We start from the raw sequence: 19,589 nt of genomic DNA, 5'->3' as shown, positions 1-19,589 counted from the left end.
ATTCTAATTGAGTTTCTGATAGCCACTAATTCCATCTTCCGAAAGCTTAGGGTTGGAAATAAATTCATAAATAAAAGGACACAGAACCATAGGATACACGTCCTGGCTCTTGAAGGCTGCTACAAGATGCCAGGCACTCATAGAACATCATTAGAATGTTTCCTGAAAGGCTGCAGGAAGCCAGCGTTGATGATGGAGCCGAAACTGTACAGCCTCCATGTAATGTGATCCTGTAGCCTGCATGCCCACCCCACAAGAGGCTAATCCCTTATGTTCTTTCTGTGTCATCCACAGCCATAGAGCAGACATCCCAAAGCCATGGCAGGAGTAAAATCCTGAGGAGAATGAGGAATCAACAATATTAGTCTAGTTTCTGTGATCACTAGCAGGGGAACATCTTGAAGTTAGTGACACAGATTTAAAATATATGATGATCAGGCCAGGCTCTTGTTAGGATCTTTGCCTGATGATAATTCCAGAGAGGTAACCCCATTAGATTGGGGCAGCAAAAATAAACTGGAGTTCAGTGGCACCTCAAAAGATGTATTCCAGTGTAAGATTTCCTCAGTCAGAGCTCACTTCATGAGTCTGATTCACTTCAAAAAAGCCAGTGCTGCTCAAATAAATTCCAGTGTATGCTGGAATAAATCTGGTTAGTTTTTAAGATGCCTCCAGACTCCTGTTTGCATTTTCTACTTGAGGAGGGAGAGTTTTTGGTGGTTCTTAGAATGCCATATTAGGGTCAAATGTTCTGTTGACAAGAATGTCAGCATGTGTATATATTTGCAAGTTACACTCACCTGTTGGATGGGAGTATCATAATCATCTTCAGACCATGTTGCCTTGACAGGGAGTGGGGGGTCCTTTCTTTCCCCCGCTGCCCCCTCTGGGGAACCGCCATCATCTGAGGGCTTGCTCTCGGTGGTGGAATCTTCATGCTCCCCATCGGTTAGGTTCAGAAGTGAAACATTGGTGCAGGCAGAGGACCGCTTCAAGTTGAGGTTGGGGCTTTCGCTAGTCAAGTGAGGTTCGACCCTGAGAAGAGAAAATAGGCCATTAGCAACAAGAACAGAATGAGGTCCCTTATCTCTCTGCCTACTACAGGTCAATCCTGACCATCTTCTAGGGAGAACATGGCTGCATCTGTGGTTCTCCCATCCTGCACTTTATCTCCAAAAAGCCCCCGGAGAGGTAGGTTAAAAAAAATTACAGTTCCTGGTCCAAGATTTCATATGACTGAGGGGATTTTAATCTGGGTTCTTATTGTGGCAGCAACTTTTGTGAATTACAGCCCATTATGTCAAATAAAAAGGGCCTTTCCTCTTGGCTATCAGAGCTCAAGTATAGTTTCTCTGGGTCTGGTACAGACATGTGATATGTGGCTCTGAATGCATATAGTCCTACCCCACATAGTCAACAGGAGTTTTAAAAAGCTTTTAGAAGTTTTAATGCCCGAAATTACATAGAAATACAGTATCATGGAAACAGGTTTGCAAACTGAACTGGGCATTCCTGGATCTCCAATACCTAGGGTTGCCATACCCCCAGTAGCAGCTGGATATCTCCCAAAATCACAGCTGTTTTCTAGATAACAGAAACCAGTTCCCCTGGAGGAAATGGAAGTTTTGCAGGGTGGACTGCATGAAATCATATCCTCACAGAGCTCTCTCTCCCCTCCCCAAATTCTGCCCCAGGCTCTGCCCCCAAATCTCCAGAGCTGGTAACCCCACCCCTTGATTTCCCATCTCCAAGCAACTAGTCTCCAGTCACCCTTCCTGGATTATAAACCCCAATTAATTATCCTGTTTTCAGTTTTTCTAAGTCCAAAAAGAAGTCAATACTCCAAGGCCGGACATAGAGGAGAATAAATATCAGGTGGGGTTGCTGGTTAGATGGTTATCTCTCCCAAGCTAGTTAAGCCTGTGGATTCTTTTAGAATGTTGACAGCAACTGCTTTCATGGCACATTAGCCATGATTTGCAACTGATTATGCCTGTGAAAAAATAGTACCCTCACAAAATGGCTGACTGGGACACGGAAGCACACTGATTGTACCACAAAATGGCTGCCATGGTGCTCGGGACAATCACAAAATGTTGGTAAGTTCCAATCCAAGCATCCATCTACAGTGGAGGCACCTGAAAGAGATGGCTTCTGGACTGTTTTGAAGTGCTGTTCCAATATGAGGAGAGAAAGCGGGACTTCTTGCTTTGGGAAAGAAAGTGGGCACCAGGAAACATATTAATGGATGGCATGGCACCCATGGATGCCCTCTTGGGGATCACTGGGTTATAGTGACTGAGTACACCAGATTGATTATTGGATCCTCAATGACACTGAAGTTTATAATCCAATACACATTTACATTGAATCATAGAATCATAGAGTTGGAAGGGACCTCCAGGGGTATTCAATCCAACCCCCTGCAGAATGCAGGAAATTCAAAATTACCTGCCCAGCCACAGTGACCCCAACTCCAAGCCCAGATGATGCCCCCCTCCCCCCAAAAAACCCCCAAAGAATCCCTGGCCAGTCTGGTCTGCAGGAAATTCTCCACCCGACACCAAAGTGGTGATTGGCATTTCCCTGGGCATGCATGAAAGGGCCACAAGAGCCAAGTATGGACACAATCCCTTCTGCCCAACCACTTACTATCTGCCCCTAAGTTCACAGATTCACAATCAAATTACAGTACAAAAAAGAAAGGTTCACAATGAACAATCAACAGAAAAGAAAGGGAACCTTTCTAAGGCAATATGTTTGTAATATATACAATGAGTCAATACAATTTCTTTTACATATACCATTGTATATATTCCAAACATATTGCTTTAGGAAAAACCATCTACACCAATATAGGATGGGGAGACTTGTCTTGGCAGTAGAATGTGCAAAAAGGATCTAGGAGTCTTAGTAGACCACACATTGAACATGAGTTGGCACTGTGACTCAGTGGCTAAAAAGCAAATGGGATTTGGGGCTATATCAAACAGAGTATGGTGTCCAGATCACAGGAGGTGATGGTACCGCTTTACTCTGCTCTGGTTCGGCCTCACTTAGAGTACTGTGTTCAATTTTGGGCACCACAGTTGAAGAGGGAGCGTGTCCAGAGGAGGGCAACAAAAATGGTGAAGGGTTTGGAGACCAAGACATATGAAGAAAGGTTGGGGGAACTTGGTCTGTTTAGCCTGGAGAGGAGATGACTTGAGAGGGGATCTGATAATCATCTTCAAGTATTTAAAAGGCTGCCATTTAAAGGATGGAGCAGAGTTGTTCTCTCTTGCCCTGGAGGGATGGACCCAAACCAATGGGATGAAATTAATGCAAAAGAAATTCCATCTAAACATCCAGAAGAAGTTCCTGATAGAGTGGTTTCTCAGTGGAACAGGCAACCTTGGGAGGTGGTGGGTTCTCCATCTTTGGAAATTTTTAAACAGAGGGTGGATAGCCATCTGATGGAGAGGCTGATTCTATGAAGGTTCAAGGGGGTGTTAGATTACAGTGGATGAGCGATAGGGTTATGAGTGTCCTGCATAGTGCGGGGGGTTGGACTAGATGACCCAGAAGGTACCTGGTATCATATGATTCTATGATTCTAAGCCTGTTCCACTGAAGAACTGCTCTAACTGTCAAGAACGTCTTCCAGATATGGGAATAAAGGATAGAGCAAGGTGGTGGTCTTGCATGAAGGGAATGAAGTAGCTAGAAGATGGACTAGGGGTATAGTTGATATGCACATGATCTGGTCACCTTCCTGAAATTAAATAGTTCTAGTATGGGCAGTGTCTGGATGGAAGGAAAGCTGTTGGTGACTCAGTGTGAGCCACCTTGAGTTCGGTGATGGAAGAAAGGTGAGTAGGATATGTGTAACAAAAATATAATAAAAATAATGGGCTGCCGGAAGTAAGAACTCCTGTTAAGACACATCAGAAAAGTCTTTGTTACCCTAGAAGGGTTCCAGTATGCCTATCCATCAGGGGAACTACACCACTGTGGTCAAGCTATCTTTTCATGCTTATCGTGAGCCAAGATACTTTCTACACCCTTCTAAAACAATAATCCATTCTCAATATGTCCCAAGCAGTGTGTTGAACTCCACCTCCACCCCTCGCCTTCCCAGGGCTCCCACCCATGGAAAGAGACGGCTTTCTTCTTTTTAGGGAAGGCCTTGATGCTGCTAGACTTTCCCAGCTGCTCCTTGCTGCTCTGAGCCCGACTCTCCACTCCCGTTGGGGTGTCTCCAGCTTCGTTAATCTCCTTGGACTGCCAGATGGTCTTCACCACAATGTTGGCCATTGCGGGTTGAGTATCGATTTCTGACTTGAGTGTTGATTTTCTTTTCCTGCACCACAGGGAATGTCTACCACCTCCGAGCCAACTGACACTCCAAGGACGGCTAGGCTCTCCCATCTGGTCCCCATGACCTCACAACAGTTGCCATGGTACCCATGATCACATGACCCCTCCTTTGACTTCTACTGCCAACATTCCACAATATTGGTACAGTTTTCTTAGGAAGAAACTATAGACCAAGGCTACAGGGCTAAAACAGAAAGGAGAATTCATCAACTGGATTTAATGAGCTATCACTGCAGTCTCAAAGACTTTCCTGGAAGTATGTCCCATTGAATGGTATGGGACTTACTTCTAAATAGATCTGTTTACAATTACTTCCCTAGTTCTGCCTCTTTTTCCTTCTAACTTCTAGGGAACCAAGTCCTCAGCCTTTTCTTCTTGTTTATTTGTGAATAGCACTGAATTTGGATGGAACTTTCTGTTTACTCTTTTTCATGTTGTCCAAATAGCACTGGCATTTTTTTTTTTTTGCGTGACTGTGGGAGCTATTGCCTTCTTACAAATCTGCCCTTCAGAGGTGTGATATTTGAATGAAAATGGAGATGGAGAGGTATCTTTCCCTGGCTGCTGATTTTGCATGTTGTCCTCTGGTCCTCTGGCCATGACATGAACTTAGCCAGGAACCTGAAGGCACAGCAAGCAAAAAAAAGAATAAAATAATCTGGGTGGTGGCAGCAGCAGCATGGCGGCAGCACGGAAGTGGCATAGGTGGCATAGAGGCGGCGCTCCGCTTAAGAAATGCTTAGGGAGGGAGAGGTAGGGCAGTAGACCTAGGCGAACGTGATGCATTATAGACACTTGAGACATTTGAGAACAATATTTTAGACATGAGGAAATGGAATTCTCACACCTTTACTATCCTGTTCTGGGCTAAAATGCCTTTGGAATAGGCCAGAATAGGAATTAAACAATCAACAGTACTGCAAAAAAACAGCAGTACTTAAGGACAATATTTTAGAAACAGAAAAGTAGAACTGTCACACCTTTATTAACCCTTTCCAGGCCAAAATGCCTCCGGAACACCCTGGAACAGTCTGAGGAGGGCATTTTAAAAATAGTAACTAAAAAAACCATGGGACATGCTTAAGGTCAAATGACTGTAATGCATCCCACTGTTTTTTTTGCCATACTTTTTTGGTTAATGCCTGTTCTGGCTTGTTCCAGCTTTTCCCTTGTCTCTTTCCCAATACCATTCTCCTCTCCTCACATCAGCCCTGTGAGGTGTGTTAGGCTAACAGACAATGACAGCTCACTTAGCACCTTTAAGATGCTCCTGGACTCTGATTTTATTGTGCTACTTCAGACCAACACGGCTACCCATTTGAATCTACTTAGTGTGCTTCCATAGTAGAGCAGGTATTTGAACGTGGGCTTCTCAGAGACTATCATAGAACAGTTTGAATCCGCTGGCACCTTTAGTATCAGTTCCGACGAAGTGTGCATGCACCTAGAACTTAATTTTATTGGTCTTATTAAAGGTGCCACCAGACTGTGTTCTATTCCATAGTGGCTGAACCTAGAGAACCAGTTCGAATGAAAAGCTCCCGCCTCGGGTCAGAATTGGAACTCACGACTGACGCCCCACCCCCAACCAAGAGTTTATTGGTCCAGGGTCGATGATGACACTGGCCCCGCCTTTTCGGAAATGCCTTCCCGGTCATCTCCCTCTTGCGTTCCTTTAGCCACCCAGCCAGTGATAACTCATTCAGCCAATGGAACCAGCAGTTTGGTTTGACAGACAAGTGCTGTTTTATCCAATAAGAGTCCTGAAGCAGTATTGACTGGCAGTCAGTGGGGTGGAGGTTTGAAAAAAACTAGCTTGGTGATTTCACAAGCAGCGCCCTGAAAGGCGGGGGAAAGGGCGAGGCGGAGCTTGAGCGACATTTCCTAGGGACCATTGAGAAAGAGACACTGTCCACGGAGTCGGGAGGGATGGTGGCAGAGGCGGGGTTTTAACGTGCCCTTCGCCCAATGGCAAATGCAGAGCGGCCGGGAGACTTATTTGACACAGGGGCCCACCGGATCTTCTGGGGCGGGGTGCAGGTGGGATACGGACCCATCGCCCAATCCTATAAGAGGCTAGTTTGACTTTCGCCAATAGAAACCTGGCTCGTGTTGAGAGGCGGCAGAACTACCCAATAGGGCTTGAAAGGGGCGGGTGACAGACAGAGCACCCGGCCAATCCAATTGCTCCGGGTCGGTTCGGTGCCGCTGGACCAGGTTCAGGCGCGGAGCGGAACGGAGCATCGCCAGGTCCCGATCCGCTACCGCCACCATGCCGGCCGTTTCCAAGGGAGACGGGATGCGGGGCCTGGCCGTCTTCATCTCCGACATCCGAAACTGTGAGCGGGCCGGAGGGGGATCGGGCAGGGGAGGGGCCGGGGGCCATCCGGGCGCGATGTGCCGGAGCCCGGGGAGGGCGAGGCCTTGCCACCTGGGCCGGGGGCGGCTGGCCGAGGAGGGCAAAGGGCTCGAGCGGCGCCGAGGGGCCCTTCCGGCGCGCCAGGGGTCAGCCGCGCTCAGCTCGGCTCGAGGCGGCCAAGGGTCCGGCGGGCGGGTGGGCGGGCGGGCATGTGGCGGAGGCGGGAAGCCCGGAGAGCGACGGGCCGCTGAACGGACACGAGCCAGCTGCCCGCCTGGCGAGGCGAGTGGGCCGCATGGGCGCGGGTGCCGAAGAGGCGACGGGCATCCTCCTTCGGGCGCTGCAGGGCGAGAGAAGGCTGGGCTGGCTGGGGACTCCCCAGAGCAGTTCGGGAAGGACTTGGGGATGGGGTGTCCGGGCTGCCTTCGCTCCTGGGGCTTTTAAGCCGTTTGGAGAGACAGAAGGGGCGGCTGTCAGGAAGCTGCGGAAGTGGACTGGAAGAAGAGGCAGCCCGCAAGAATGGGGATTGAAGGGACGGCAGAGGAGAGAAGGCTGGCTTGTTTGCTTTCCTTTTTTATTTCGGTTTTCTCCCAAAAGGGAACACGGAATGGCTTAAAATGGTGCTCTCCTGTTCTCCATTTTATCCTCGGGACAACAGCCCTGCGGGGTAGATTAGGCAGAGACAGGGAGGGGCCCAAGGTTGCTCGGCAAATGGCACAGTGGGGATTCGAACTTGTGTTTCCCAGCTTTTAGTCTCTCACAATGTCTCACAACCACAGGGGTAGTCAACCTGTGGTCCTCCAGATGTCCATGGACTACAATTCCCATGAGCCCCTGCCAGCGTTTGCTGGCAGGGGCTCATGGGAATTGTAGTCCATGGACATCTGGAGGACCACAGGTTGACTTCCCGTGCACTAGACCATGCATGCCAACTTGGGGAGATAGCAGAAAGAGGTGTGTGTAGAAAAGACAGCTGAGGGGACAAAGGCTTCCTCAGGTGCAAGATCACACCAAACTGTTTTAAGACAACAGCATATCAAGGGATGCAGGTGAGCCAGTGTCCAAATTCAGAGCTGGACATTGCAGATGCTGTGTGTCAATTACCTTTCTTTTTCTTGGGGAATCATTGTTTAGCTGTGGTGATTGATTTGGCTTTGCAGTGTGGGGGCTTTAGATAGACCTGTAGAAGCTAAAGCAAGGGCCTGTAAGATGTCATCTCCAGCAAAATAAGGAACAGCAATGTACATTCTGTGTGCAAAAGGAGAAGGGAGAGAAATTATGGAAGAGTTTCTGTTTGCTGTGAGGTGGCACCATTTTCCTAGAATAGAATCATAGAGTTGGAAGGGGCCATACAGGCCATCTAATCCAACCCCCTGCTGAACGCAGGATCAGCCCCAAGCATCCTAAAGCATCCAAGAAAAAGCATCCTGTTAGTATTGGGATCCATGGGGAGAAGGGTAGTTGACACTGGGATCCAAAGTGTGGCCCTTATACTGTAGGAATTGAGAGTATATATGTGAAACTGTGTGGTGTTGCACTGCCAAAGTATTTAAAGAAGAAAAGTGGGAAGGAGGTCCTCAACTGTCTTCAGACCAAAGATTAATTAGCACATGGAATTCACTGCTTCAGGAAGTGGTGGTGGCAACAAGCATAGACAGCCTCCAGAGGGGTTTGGATAAACATATGGTATTATTAGCCACAACATGTAGATGGAAAACTCTCTCTCGGGCGGTGATGCTTTGTGTTCTTGGTGCTTGGGGTGCAACAGTGGAAAGGCTTCTGGAGTTCTGGCTCCTTCTCCTGATGGCACCTGGGTTTTGGCCATTGTGTATGTAACACAAAGTGGACTAGATGGGCCACTGGCTCCTCTTATGTTCTTAGCACTCAGTGTTTTATGCATTTGCAGAAGCAGTCCAAATTTCACAAGGAATTGACTTGAAATCAGTGTTATCTTGGAGCCGATTCTAGAAGACAAGAGTTGTATTTGAAACCCAGAGATCTGAGTTCCTGTTCTCTTTGGGTGGGGTCCATGTAGCAGTGTTGTTTATGCTTGGAGCTTGCAGCTGACCCATTCAACTGCTCTTGCTCCTGCCCCTTCCCACAAATCATGCAGGGTAATCCTTAGCAGACTAGCATGTTTATGAACCCACCGATATCTAATGTCAATGGCTTCGGAAGAGTGTAATTCCATTCAGGATTGTGTTGCTAGTTACCCTCTCCCCCTCTCCTTGGCAGGAAAAAAACGGTTGTGCAACAGGTCAGTTTTGCAAGAATAATTCATGCCTGTTAAATATTTTTTAGATGACAGCAGGCAGGGCTTATTTCACATCACCATATTTATTCCATGAACTTGCTGGAGTTGTTCCTTCCTCCTGCCAGCTTAAAAGCTCCTTGGAGATCCATAGTTGGATCTGAATACAACAATCAGTGCCTGCCATTATCCTGGAGCACATTCAAAAACAAGCTTTTGACCAGGCTGTAGTGAACTGCAACTATATCATGCACTCAGGCATTCCTAAGACATCTTCATTGTGTTGGAAGTTCCAAGGAGAGTCATCTGATTTAGTGTGGCTCAACCACTGGAAGCAGAATGAGACTGGCACAGAACATGTTGGATCTGTCTCTTTACTTGCAAAATCAGGATTCAAATGTAACTCATTTGCATCTACGTCTGACCTTGCTGTGTATGGAGGTGTAAGGCGTTCAGGTCACTCTTGATGTCTTAAAGGTGCCAATGCATTGTCTGTTTTCTCTGGAATCATAGAATAATAAGAGTTGGAAGGGACAGAAAAAACAAAACTTCAGAATGACAGTGATGGAAAGAAAATTTCTGCTTGGAATTAATGCAGCAATTTTGTCCTGTGTAGGAAGGCAGGGGTTCTTAAAGGACCATATTGAAGAGGAGATTTCACAGGGATCATGAAACATAGAGAGAGAAGAGCTGCAGCTGTCACAAATTCTTTTTGAGCACAGCTGGCAGGCACATGAAGCACAAGTTCCTGATGATCCTGGATCCCTGTCTATTAAAAGTGGCCTCTCAGCCTCCAATTCCATCTGCAAAATGGACAATTCAGTGGCTGAATTGCAGGAGGAATGAGCATATTTTGCCTTGTAAAAGTGCAGATAGTTCTGTTGGGAAGGAGAGATGGGGTATTACGTACATGTTGTGTGAGTCACAGGTGTTAGGTCTGCTAAAAAGACTAAAGTGTGCCTTGGCAGTTGTCAGGGCTGCAGGAAAGTTGCACGGAATCTATCTATGCGATCAGGCTGCCCTGGCTGTCTCTGGCACCAGCATGTGAAGGAACAAGCAGTCCAGGAAGCACTGGAGAATGCGTGGGAAGGGCTGCCTTAGAGCCGGAAAAGCCAGAGAAAAGGTTGTTTCTCTGTGCTGGTGTGCATGTTCTGTTTTGCAGATACAGGAGTACCTTGCATCAGTAGGTCAGTATCATGGCTGAAGCATTAATGTGCAGGGGTCTGTTGCCTCCAGACCTGTGAACTACAAACAGAGGAGGTGCCCTTCTTGAGTAGGTCAATGGTCCATGTAGACCAGCATCCTGTTTCATCCAGGGGCCTCCTAAGTGACCTGGAGGACCACCAAATAGGACATGAGGCCAAGGCCCCCTACCCCTAATGTTGCCTCTGATAGTCATAGGTTTATTTCCTTAGAATGTGAAAGAAAACTGAAATTCTTAACTGGGCTTGGAATGTGGCCAGGGATTGACTTGAGAACATTGAATTTGACAGCAGTTGTGTGCTCTGAAAGCTCAGGGGATAGGGTTGCCAACTCCCGTTTGGGAAATACCTGGATATTTTTAGGGTGAAGCCTGAGAAAGGCAGGATTTGTGGTGTCAAGGGACATGTGAAGCCAGCTGGATGACCTTGAGTCAGTCACAGTTTTCTCAGAGCTTTTTCAGCCCCACCTACCTCACAGGGCGAGGGGAGAGGAAGGGAAGATGATTGTAAGCCACTTTGAAACTCCTTCAGGTAGTAAAAAGCAGGGTATAAAACCCAACTCTTTGTTTTCTTCCAGTGAGATATAATGCCATTTTCTTCAAGTGAACTGATGTCCCCTGGAGATCAGTTGTAATAGCAGGAAATCTCCATTGGTTGGCAACCATATCCATGTAAGCTTCTCTAACTGCTATGCTCAGGACGGCATGAATGCACAAATTTCACAGGCCTGTTACCCATTCAGCCCAATGTTTTACTAGCATCCTTGTCCACACAGAAGGAGTTAAAGACGAGCCTATGGTTGCCTTAATCTCTTCTCCCAGTCTGCGGCAGTGAACTTGTGAATAGTGTCCACAGACAATGAACTTCAGTGTCCACAGACAATGAACTTCAACAAAGCTGAGATAGCTCAGTAAAGTGCTTTCCTTGAGATCACAACTTTATGAGTTCAAGGCTGGCTGTGAGTCTTCATTTTTCCCCCACTCAGGAGTTTTCATAGAATCAGAAACATAGAATCATGGAGTTGGAAGGGACCTCCTGGGTCATCTTGTCCAACCCTGTGCCCGACACTCACAACCCTATCACTCATTTTGTTTTGTTTTTTACTTTTCCAAAAGTAAAAAAAATGGTCAAAAGTTTAAAATGGTGCATTTTTAAAACTTGGGCTGTTCAAAAGGGGGAAAAATCCTGCATAGAGGGGGAAATGAAGACCCACAGCAAGCTTTGAACTCATGAAGTTGTAATCTCAAGGCAAGAATTTTACTAACTGAGCTATTGCAGCTGTGTTGAAGTTCATTGCTGGTGTCTCTACATACAGCAGATTGGGAGAAGGGGCAGCAGCTGAAGGCAACCTCAGGTTCACCTTTAACTCTTTCTGATATGAGTGCCTATGGCATTACTTCAGGGGACTGGCAAAGCAGGAAAAATACATATACAGCACAAACATTTAAACAAAATGAAACCAGCGCTGAAATGGAAGCACCAGAGGGTAAAGGGGCTGTTCCTGCTGCATACCAGCCAATCAGCAGAAACCGCAGTACAATGTCAGAACTTGAGGTGCAGCTGAAGTAGGTGTGGGGGGGGGGGACTCGAAAGAGGCAGGGCATCTGCAGGGAGGGAGAGGCCATCCACAGAGTTCTAACCCAACCTAGCGCCCACTGTATTCCTGAATGCATCGGGCTTGGCCCCTAGTAGAATCATAAAGTTAAAGGGGATCACCAGGGTCATCTAGTCTAACCACTTGCACAATGCAGGAACTCACAACTGCCTGCCCACCCACAGTGACTCCAATTTCATGCCCAAATGATCACCAGAAATCTCCAGAATCCATCATGGATTGGAGGAAATATGCCTACCATCTTACAATGGGTATACAAGGAAGGGCCACAAGAGACAAATACTGACACATCCCTTCCTGCCCACCCATTTGCAATCTGCCTAAGTTAATAAAATCAGTATTTCTGTCCAATGACTATCTAGCTTCTGCTTACAAAATCCAAAAGAAGGAATGCCTACCACCGCCTGAGGAAGCCTGTTCCACTGAGGAGCCACTCTAACTGTCAGGAACTTCTTCTGGATGTTTAGCCGAAAATTCTTTTGAATTAATTTCAACCCATTGGTTCTGGTCCGACCCTCAAAGGCAACAGAAAACAAATGTGCTCCATCTTCTATATGACAGCCCCTCAAGTATTTGAAGATGGTTATCGTATCAATTATTAGTCATCTTCTCTCCAGGCTAAATTGACCAAGCTCCCTTAACCTTTCCTCATACGTCTTGGTCTCCAAACCCCTCACCATCTTTGTAGCCCTCTTCTGGACACCCTCCAGTTTCTCTACATCTTTTTTCAGTTGTGGTGCCCAAAACTGAACACAGTACTCCAAGTGAGGTCTTACTAGAATGGAGTAAAACGTTAACATCACCTTGCATGATCTGGACACTATAGTTCTTTTAATACAGCCCCCAATCGTGTTTGCTACCAAGCTACCAAGTCACACTGCTGACTCATGCTCAGTGTCTGGTCTAGTAAGACCTCCAAATTCTTTTCACATGTACTGCTGCCAAGACAAGTCTCACCCATCCTATAGCAATGCATATGATGTTTCCTATCTACATGAAGAACTTTACATTTCTCACAACTGAAATTCAATTTAGCCCAGTTAGCCAGTCAAGATCATCTTGTATTCTGATTCCGTCTTCTGGTGTGTTTGATACCCCTCCCAGTTTAATGTCATCTTCAAATTTAGTAGGTATCCCCTCTATTGCTTCAGTGAAATCATTTATAAATACGTTGAATAAAACAGGGCTCAGGATAGATCCCTGAGGCATTCCACTTATCAATCCTCTCCAAGAAATTGACAGACCATTTACAAGCACCCTTTGGGTGTGATCTGTCAACCAGTTCTCAATCCACCTAACAATAATGGGGTCCACACCACATCTTGCCAACCTGTCAATAAGAATATCACTTGGTACCTTATGAAAAGCCTTACTGAAATCAAGGTAAACTATGTCCAGAGCATTCCCCTGATCTAGGAAGGTAGTAACTTCTCAAAAAAGGAGATAAGACTTGTCTGACATGACTTGTTCTTGAGAAAGCCATGCTGATTCTTAGTAGCCACCCGCTCTAACTGCTCAAGGACCGACTGATGATTTGTTCTAAAATTTTGCCAGATATAGATGTCAAGCTGATGGGTCAGTAGTTACCCAGCTCCTCCTTTTTCCCCTTCTTGAAGATGGGGACATATTTACCCACCTCCAGTCTGCTGGCACCTCACCTGTTCTCCAAGAAATCTAAAAAATAATGGTCAGAGGCTCAGAAATTACATCTGCAAGTTTTTCTAGTACTCTTGGATGCAGTTGTTATGGCCCAGAGGATTTGGTTTCATTTAAAGAAACTAGGTGTTTTATGGGCTACCCCTACAGTGATCCTAGGCCACAGCTCCCATCTCTCTTCATGTGAAATGATTTTGCCATGTTGCACATGATTCCCCTCCCAAGAGAAGACTGAGGAGAAGTAGGAATTGAGCAGTTCAGCCCTCTCTTCATCACCTGTTACGTCATTTTCTTGTCCCTGCAATGGTCCTACCATGTCCCTATTCTTTTTCTCACTTTGAACCCTTGTTGTGTTTAGCATTTCTTGGTAGCCTAAGCTCATACTGAGCTTTAGCTTTCCTAACACTCTCCCTACATGCATTAGTTTTTTTATTTATATACCTCCTTGGTTATAAGACCCACCTTTCATTTCTTAAATTTGTGTTTTTTTTATGACTCAGTTCTTTTGAAAGCTGATTATGGAGCCGCCTTGGTTTCTTTAGGTTCCTCCCAGTTTTCCTTCTCAAGGGAATTGTCTGTGACATGTAGTATATGTTCTTGTTCCCCCATTGTTCTCCCGAGGAGCTTGGTCAGCAGCACACAGCATTTAAGTTGAGAGAGGGATTGTATAGCCTGAGGTCACCTAGTGAGCTGGGTGAACTCAGATTTCCTGGCTACCAGTGTAGCATTCAATCAATACACCACACCGTGTGATTGTTGTGAAGTATTCTTTTTGAGGTAGATGTGCTCCAGCATGACTTGGGTTCAGGAGAAGGAAACTGGAGAGGTTGTTCTTTCAGAATCTCTTGATATCTGCCATGCAAGCCCTAGCATCAGCCCTACATCTACACTTCTAAGGAATTCTAACAATCATGGCAGAAGCCTGGCTCTTCTGACAGATATAAATGAAATAAATGGGTGCCTGTCTGGCTACGTCTGCTGACTAAGGATCGGTGGGCTTGATGTGCCTGAGGGAGTGGGTCCTCTCCCACTGGAACTTATGCTGCAGCCCACTGTTGTTCAAAGTGCCACAAGACACCCTTTTCCTTTTTCTGGTTCTCCCCACCTGGCTCTGTTCATGATGGGAAGGTGGTCAATGACAAACCCAGGTGTGTTGGGTGGGCAGGCTTGTAGGAGGCAGTGGCATTTTCATTGTTCTGAACCCCATTGTCTTTGATTACAGGTAAGAGCAAAGAGGCTGAAATCAAGCGTATTAACAAGGAACTGGCCAACATCCGCTCCAAATTCAAAGGTGAGCACGTTCTGTTTGTAACCTCACGCTTTCTGGATTTGAGTTATGCCTTTGGCTTGCCCACAACAAACACTGGCACTCCCTCCCTGCCCTTGCCACTTGCAGGCTCTGTCGGCTGTTTTGCTCCAGGCAGCCCTTCAACAGCTCCCTTAATCACTGAGCCCTGCTCACGCCTGTTCCCCGCCATCACCACCCGTGCTTATCAGCAGTCGTGACCTAAGCCAATTCAGCTCTCCTCGTCTTTTCCGCTTTCCTGTCAGCCATGAGGTGTTGTCCACTGTGTGACTGCAGGCGGCCGATGAGAGATGGCCCGCTTTCAAGGCTAAAATGTTGAACAGCTGGACTGTGTTGGTGGCTCTCTGGGCAGGAGGCTGAACAGTCTGATTCCCAGGCCTTCTGATCTCAGCGACGGCCTCCTCCTTCCTCTCAGTGATTCCTGCCATCTCCGGTGCTGTTTGTGGCACTGTGAACTCTACACATTTTTTATCCTAGTTCCTTTTCCTCACAGAACCCCTGCCCCACCTTCCTGGGTTTAGTCAGTGGCTGCAGAGCACTGCTGATGTGAGGCTGCCATAACATGCTTCTCCTGTCAAAGACTTTTGGAGATCAGAGCAGTGATTCTCACAACAACTCTGTGAGGTACTTGAGGCTGAGAGTGTGTTAGGAATCTTGTGAACCAAAAGACATATGTATGGACAAGACTCTATATTTATTGTCCATCATTATTGTTATTTGGTATTAGAAGTAGCAAAAGCTGCCCCTCTTCAACCCTAGTATGATTTACCCTGCGCTGCTATTTAACTCCAAGCCAAGGGTCAGGAAGGGGCAGAGAGCCAGCCTGGAGTGTGTGAGAACATATGTAACGGCTACTGGATCAGGCCATTATTCTGTTTCACACAGTGGTCAACCAGGTGTCCTGGAAGGGCAACTAAAGCAGAGTCGCCTTGGACTAAGGGCAAAGAGATCAAGATTTCATTTAACCACAAACCTTGTTGGGAAACCATGGATGATTTCCTCCTGTTTTCTTAGCACCATTCAACAGTTGTGCTGTTTGCTCTCTGGCTATGAAATCTTGGAAGTATTATCCCAGCATGTCTCCCATGCATCTCCCAGGCTTCAAATATGGATGCGTCTTCAAGGGCAAGTTAGCCAGGGGTCTAGGTGGTCCTCTTCCTGCCCCTCCCGTTGTCATTTTAGCCTTCAAACAGTGCCATTATTTTCTCCCCCTCTCAGGAGATAAAGCCTTGGACGGTTACAGCAAAAAGAAATATGTTTGCAAGTTGCTTTTCATCTTCCTGCTGGGCCATGACATCGATTTTGGGCACATGGAAGCTGTCAACCTGCTCAGCTCCAACAAGTACACGGAGAAGCAAATTGTGAGTGGGGGGGGGGGGAGCAGCGTCTTTCACAAAGCTTAACTTACTCCACAGGGTTGCTGTGATTATAAGATGGAGAAAGGGAGAGCTTCCCCTGAACTCCGTGGGGAAGGGTGAGATAAAAATGTACGCCTAGATAGACTGATCAATAAATAATCCCACGGGGGCCTCTGATATGCACCTGTTTTGAAAGACACCATTTACTGAAGGGTAGATCCATGCTTCTATCCAAGTTCTCAGCTCACCCTGCCTGCCTGTGTTTCTGTCTACCTGCCTAGGGCTACCTGTTCATTTCGGTGCTGGTGAACTCCAACAGTGAGCTGATCCGCCTCATCAACAATGCCATCAAGAACGACTTGGCAAGCCGCAACCCCACCTTCATGTGCCTGGCCCTGCACTGCATTGCTAATGTGGGCAGCCGTGAGATGGCGGAGGCCTTTGCCTCTGAGATCCCCCGCATCCTAGTAGCCGGGTGAGCCTCTGCCGTCAGAGCAAAGGTCCCCTTGTGGGGAGCAAGAGGGGAAACAAATGTTTGACATACGTGCACTCCGATTACTTGACCTCCCCTTCTCATTGCCCCTCAGAGACACCATGGACAGTGTGAAGCAGAGTGCGGCCCTGTGCCTCCTTCGCCTCTACAAGACTTCGCCAGACTTGGTCCCTATGGGCGAGTGGACGTCGCGGGTGGTACATCTCTTGAATGATCAGCACATGGTATGTTCCTCTGGCATACATATCCTGTCTTTAGATAGCCTGCCTCAGAATCAGAATCACACACAATGCAGGAGGAGACCATAAAGGGACAGCTCCCCCCCCACTTTCTTGAGGACTTAAAAATCACAAACTCCTGACATGTGCTCATCCAATCTCCTCCTAATAACTTTCAATGAAGGAATCTGCTCTGCAGCAGCATATTCCATCTATGAACAGTCTTGGTCATCAGAAAATGCTTTCTAATATTTAAAAGGAATGTCTTTCCCCATAATTTGCATCCATTGCTCCTGTTCCTTGTCTCTAAAGCTGTAGTAAACAAGTTGGCCCCCTCTTCAACATGTCTACCTTTTACATAGTTCAACACAGCTATCATATAACCCCTTTCCCTCCTCTTCTTCAAGCTACATATACCAACTCTCTCTTCTCATAAGGCATGGATTCCAACCCTTCAACCATCCTAGTCCCCCTTCTCTAAACACATTCCAACTTGTCAGTATCCTTCTTGAACTGCAGTGCCCAGAACTGGACACTGCCATCCCCCATGATAACTACATATCCTGTGTTTTACCCATCCTCCAAGTTGCTGTAGCTTGCAATTGTCAGTAGACCAGGTAGAGTGAGCTGGGGAGCTAATGGCCCATGGAGCTGATGGAGCCAAAGACAGGAGAGCACCCAATTGGCCAGGAAATGGTTGCTGGCCCATCTGACACAGCTGAAGAGCTTGCTTAAGGGGGAGGATGTCTCCTTCCCAGGCACCCTGGCAACCACCTGGGATGGGAACACCTGCATGATTCCTTTCCCATTTTCCTCTGGAAATGCATTTTCTCCCACCCCCCAGCAACCACACAGGTGTTCCTGTGTCTCTTTTGGCCTTGCCAAGGCAAGAGGTGATCCACCACCCGGAATTTTCCCAGTGACTTGAATGGTCAGTTCACCCAGGGTGTCTGGAAACCAGGTTTTCATATTCTCACCAGGTGTCCTCTCACCTTGTCTTCTAGGTGCATGGATTATGCCTCTTATGGGGCTCTAGCTGCCAGCAAGCTCCTTGTGGAGCAAAGGGTGCACTTTTCCCCAGAAACTCCCCCTCCATAACAGTGCTCTGTGTGCCTCTATTCCAGGGGTTCCAAAACTTTTTGAGCCAACAGGCACCTTTGGAATTCTGACACAGGTCAGTAGGCATAGGTACTAAATGGCTTCTGCAGGAGGAGTCAGTCCCAAAATGACAGTGGCAGGAGGCAAAGGTGTGACCACAGAGGAAACTCAAGTGAATGGATAAAGAGGGGTAATTTACAAAAAAAACCCAAAACAACAACACCCCACTGCAGCTAATCAGAAGTCACACTGGGCAAGAGCCCTAAGTGGGCTCCACACACTTGTAAAAAAAACTTAGTGGGCCTCAGAAAAGGTGCTGGCAGGCACTATGGCACCCAGGGACACTTTAGGATGCTTAGGGCTAATCCTGCGTAGAGCAGGGGGTTGGACTAGATGGCCTGTATGGCCCCTTCCAACTCTATGATTCTATGACACAGCGTTGGGGACCCGTGCTCTATTCCCTACCTTCTTGCTGTCAAAGTGTCTTATGCCACCACCGCATCACAGATTGCAAGAAGAAGACCGAGAGCTGGTTCTTATACATGGCTTTTCTCTACCAGAAGGAGTCTCAAAGTGGCTTATCTCTCCTCTCGAGGGTCCTCACCTGCTCCCACCTCTCTTTCCTCACCATACAGGGGGTGGTGACTGCTGCCGTGAGCCTCATTGCTTGCCTGTGCAAGAAGAATCCCGACGACTTCAAGACGTGTGTCTCCCTAGCTGTGTCCCGGCTCAGCAGGGTGAGTTCTGGGTCCCCCTTGGATTGAGAGGATGACTTTCCAAGGGTAGGGATGGCTGGTGTGCTGTTTTCTTGTTGATCCCCTGGTGTGAATTTCGTCAACTACAAAAGGCCTTCACACATAAGAAATGGCTTTGTGTGTTTGCCAAGAGTGTCGGGACAAATGTGAGTGCTTCTGAGGTGGCATTTACTAGTGTGTAGAAGAGGGAAGCATGTTCAAAAAGAGTGATGTATTTTATAGATGGCCCTTTCAATATGTCACTATGGGCTGCTCAGAAGGTTGTGGCAAGTTCTACATGTAGAGTTTGGTGCTGGGCTGGTGGAATTCACACTGTATTCCATGCTCCTGTCCTCTAACAGGCCAGGAAAGAACAAGATGGTTTTCCAAGCCTTCTAGCTTCTTTTAGTTGGTGAGGAGCTTAGAATCAAGGATGAAGCCTTCATAGGGTTTGTGATAAATGAAGACGTGCTCTGGGCACACGAGTGACCTACTGCTGGCTAAGGTGAGGCAGGTGGCCACCAGAGGCAGGGTTTTCTCTGCATTGGCACCAAGGTTCTGGAAAGCTGTCTCTGCTGCCACATGTCTGGTGTCTTCCCTGTTAACATTTTAGTCCTGGCTTAAAATGTTTTCATCTCCTAGACTTTGAGGACTTACTTTTATTTGTTGCTAGTTCTCTTTCTCTTCCAGGTTGGCTCTCTTAATAGTCTTTGGAACTGTTCAGTAGATTTTTATCTGACACTGAACTGTCTGTCTTTCTTCTGTCCTTTTGAACCTCTGTTTTTTTCATTCTGCCAATGTGAGTTCTTGATGGTTCTACAGTGCTTATGTCCATTTGTGATTTAACTGTCATTTATGTTTGCAGGAAACAGAACCAATGAGTTTGCAACTGAGAACTCTCACTGTTGCATTGCAGTGCCCCTATTATTGCTTGTATTCC

At 47.0% G+C, this 19,589-nt stretch overlaps 2 protein-coding genes across 15 annotated transcripts in view; one reads left to right on the top strand and one right to left on the bottom strand.

The window, feature by feature from the left end:
* The window catches only part of TSKS (testis specific serine kinase substrate), a 31,638-nt gene extending 27,221 nt beyond the window's left edge, over positions 1 to 4,417 (bottom strand). For 6 of the 8 annotated variants that reach the window (XM_077314887.1, XM_077314893.1, XM_077314888.1 and 3 more), the window contains exons 1-2: positions 4,100 to 4,417; positions 801 to 1,035 (exon numbers count right to left, since the gene is read on the bottom strand). In XM_077314887.1, the coding sequence (XP_077171002.1) occupies positions 801 to 1,035; positions 4,100 to 4,410 (546 nt within the window). In that variant the 5' untranslated portion in view covers positions 4,411 to 4,417. The remainder of the gene's footprint in view (positions 1 to 800; positions 1,036 to 4,099) is intronic. The other 2 variants (XM_077314889.1, XM_077314891.1) reach the window with 1 other exon arrangement.
* A 2,090-nt stretch (positions 4,418 to 6,507) lies between these two features.
* The window catches only part of AP2A1 (adaptor related protein complex 2 subunit alpha 1), a 37,525-nt gene continuing 24,443 nt past the window's right edge, over positions 6,508 to 19,589 (top strand). For 2 of the 7 annotated variants that reach the window (XM_077313773.1, XM_077313770.1), the window contains exons 1-6: positions 6,516 to 6,698; positions 14,665 to 14,733; positions 15,967 to 16,109; positions 16,388 to 16,581; positions 16,694 to 16,823; positions 18,551 to 18,652. In XM_077313773.1, coding sequence (XP_077169888.1) covers positions 6,632 to 6,698; positions 14,665 to 14,733; positions 15,967 to 16,109; positions 16,388 to 16,581; positions 16,694 to 16,823; positions 18,551 to 18,652 — 705 coding nt within the window. In that variant the 5' untranslated portion in view covers positions 6,516 to 6,631. Of the gene's footprint in view, positions 6,699 to 14,664; positions 14,734 to 15,966; positions 16,110 to 16,387; positions 16,582 to 16,693; positions 16,824 to 18,550; positions 18,653 to 19,589 lie in introns of all 7 variants that reach the window. The other 5 variants (XM_077313768.1, XM_077313767.1, XM_077313771.1 and 2 more) reach the window with 5 other exon arrangements.

Source organism: Paroedura picta, chromosome 16, assembly GCF_049243985.1.
Source record: "Paroedura picta isolate Pp20150507F chromosome 16, Ppicta_v3.0, whole genome shotgun sequence".
Taxonomy (NCBI): domain Eukaryota; kingdom Metazoa; phylum Chordata; class Lepidosauria; order Squamata; family Gekkonidae; genus Paroedura; species Paroedura picta.
Note: the sequence above shows the minus strand (reverse complement) of the source record. Positions and strands in the feature narration are given on the sequence as shown.